At 67.8% G+C, this 1,103-nt stretch overlaps 1 protein-coding gene across 1 annotated transcript; it reads left to right on the top strand.

Annotated features, from left to right (window-relative positions):
• Window positions 1-723: 723 nt before the first annotated feature.
• AURANDRAFT_69230 (hypothetical protein) lies at window positions 724-1,065 on the top strand (the record flags this gene model as incomplete). The annotated part of the gene is made up of 1 exon (XM_009044988.1): window positions 724-1,065. The coding sequence occupies one exon, from the start codon at window positions 724-726 to the stop codon at window positions 1,063-1,065; it is 342 nt and encodes a 113-aa protein (XP_009043236.1).
• Window positions 1,066-1,103: the final 38 nt, after the last annotated feature.

A 1,103-nucleotide genomic window follows, 5' to 3' on the forward strand; every position in this document is an offset into this window, starting at 1 on the left:
CCCCGCCGGACTGGGGTCAGCAGCCCCGCCTGCTGCCCTGGCCGCGAAACCCCGTTCGGTCGACCGAGCGGGGGGACGCGGCAGGTCCGGAGGCTTACCCGGCGTCAGACGGCCACGAGGCAGCGAGAGCGCTGGACCAGCGCGCTCTTTGGGGTTCCTCACCCCGGACGCGACGCGCCTAGGCGCTCCTCCCAGCGAGAGTCCGGTTCCCCCGTGGGTCTCGGCTAGGCCCGGGCTAGCAGTAAGCGACTCCAGGCCAGGCCCTAGGGAGCCGTAAGTCATCCGAGTCTACCTCCATTCTCCGGCTGGGCCCGTCCGACGAAGCTCGCTGTAGGTAACATAAGGGCACTACTAGAGATACAAGCCGTCTGCACTGCCAACTTCACACTAAAGTTTCAGACTGGGCCGGTTATCTTACTAGTAGCCAATTATCCCGCCACAATGATGGGATTCCCGCGCCGCGCCCAGTGAACTTAAGCCCAATCATCACCGTCAAGCCGTGCAAACAATACGAGTAAGGCTCCGATTGGTGGTTCTTAGTATCGTCCCCCTGGCTACGAGAGCCAGGTTCGGCTTCTCGAATTGCTCGAGCTCCTGAACACGAGCGAGGCGGAGCGAGCCCCGGGTCGTGCTCGCTGCCAAGCTGCCACAAGACTTGTGCACAACAACCATTGACAACAACACACGCGCTCTCTGCGCGGCGCGTCGCTGGGCCGCAGCGCGATGAAGATCATCATCAGCTTCCAGGACGTGCGGCTATCGATGACGCTGCCAAAGAAGTGGAAAAGGGGCCCGGTGTCGGCGATCCTGGAGAGCTATCTGCAGTCGCCGACGGCGAAGCGCCTCGGCCTCGACGCGTCGAGCGACGTCGCCCTGGAGCGCGGCGACGGGTCGCGGCTCGGCGGGACGGCCATCGTCGGCGAGTCCGTGCGCGACGGCGACGTGCTGCGCGTCCGCGCGGCGGGCGAGCCGCGGCCGGGCGCGGGCGGCGCGTGCGGCGCGCGCGTCGCGAGCCGCCACGCGTGGGCGAAGCAGCGCGCGCCGGCGCGGCGAGCGCTCGCGTGATCGCGCGCGGGGCCGAGCGCGCGCGCGTCGAGCGCTCC

This window comes from Aureococcus anophagefferens (assembly GCF_000186865.1).
Source record: "Aureococcus anophagefferens unplaced genomic scaffold AURANscaffold_1169, whole genome shotgun sequence".
In the NCBI taxonomy this organism is placed as follows: Eukaryota; class Pelagophyceae; order Pelagomonadales; family Pelagomonadaceae; genus Aureococcus; species Aureococcus anophagefferens.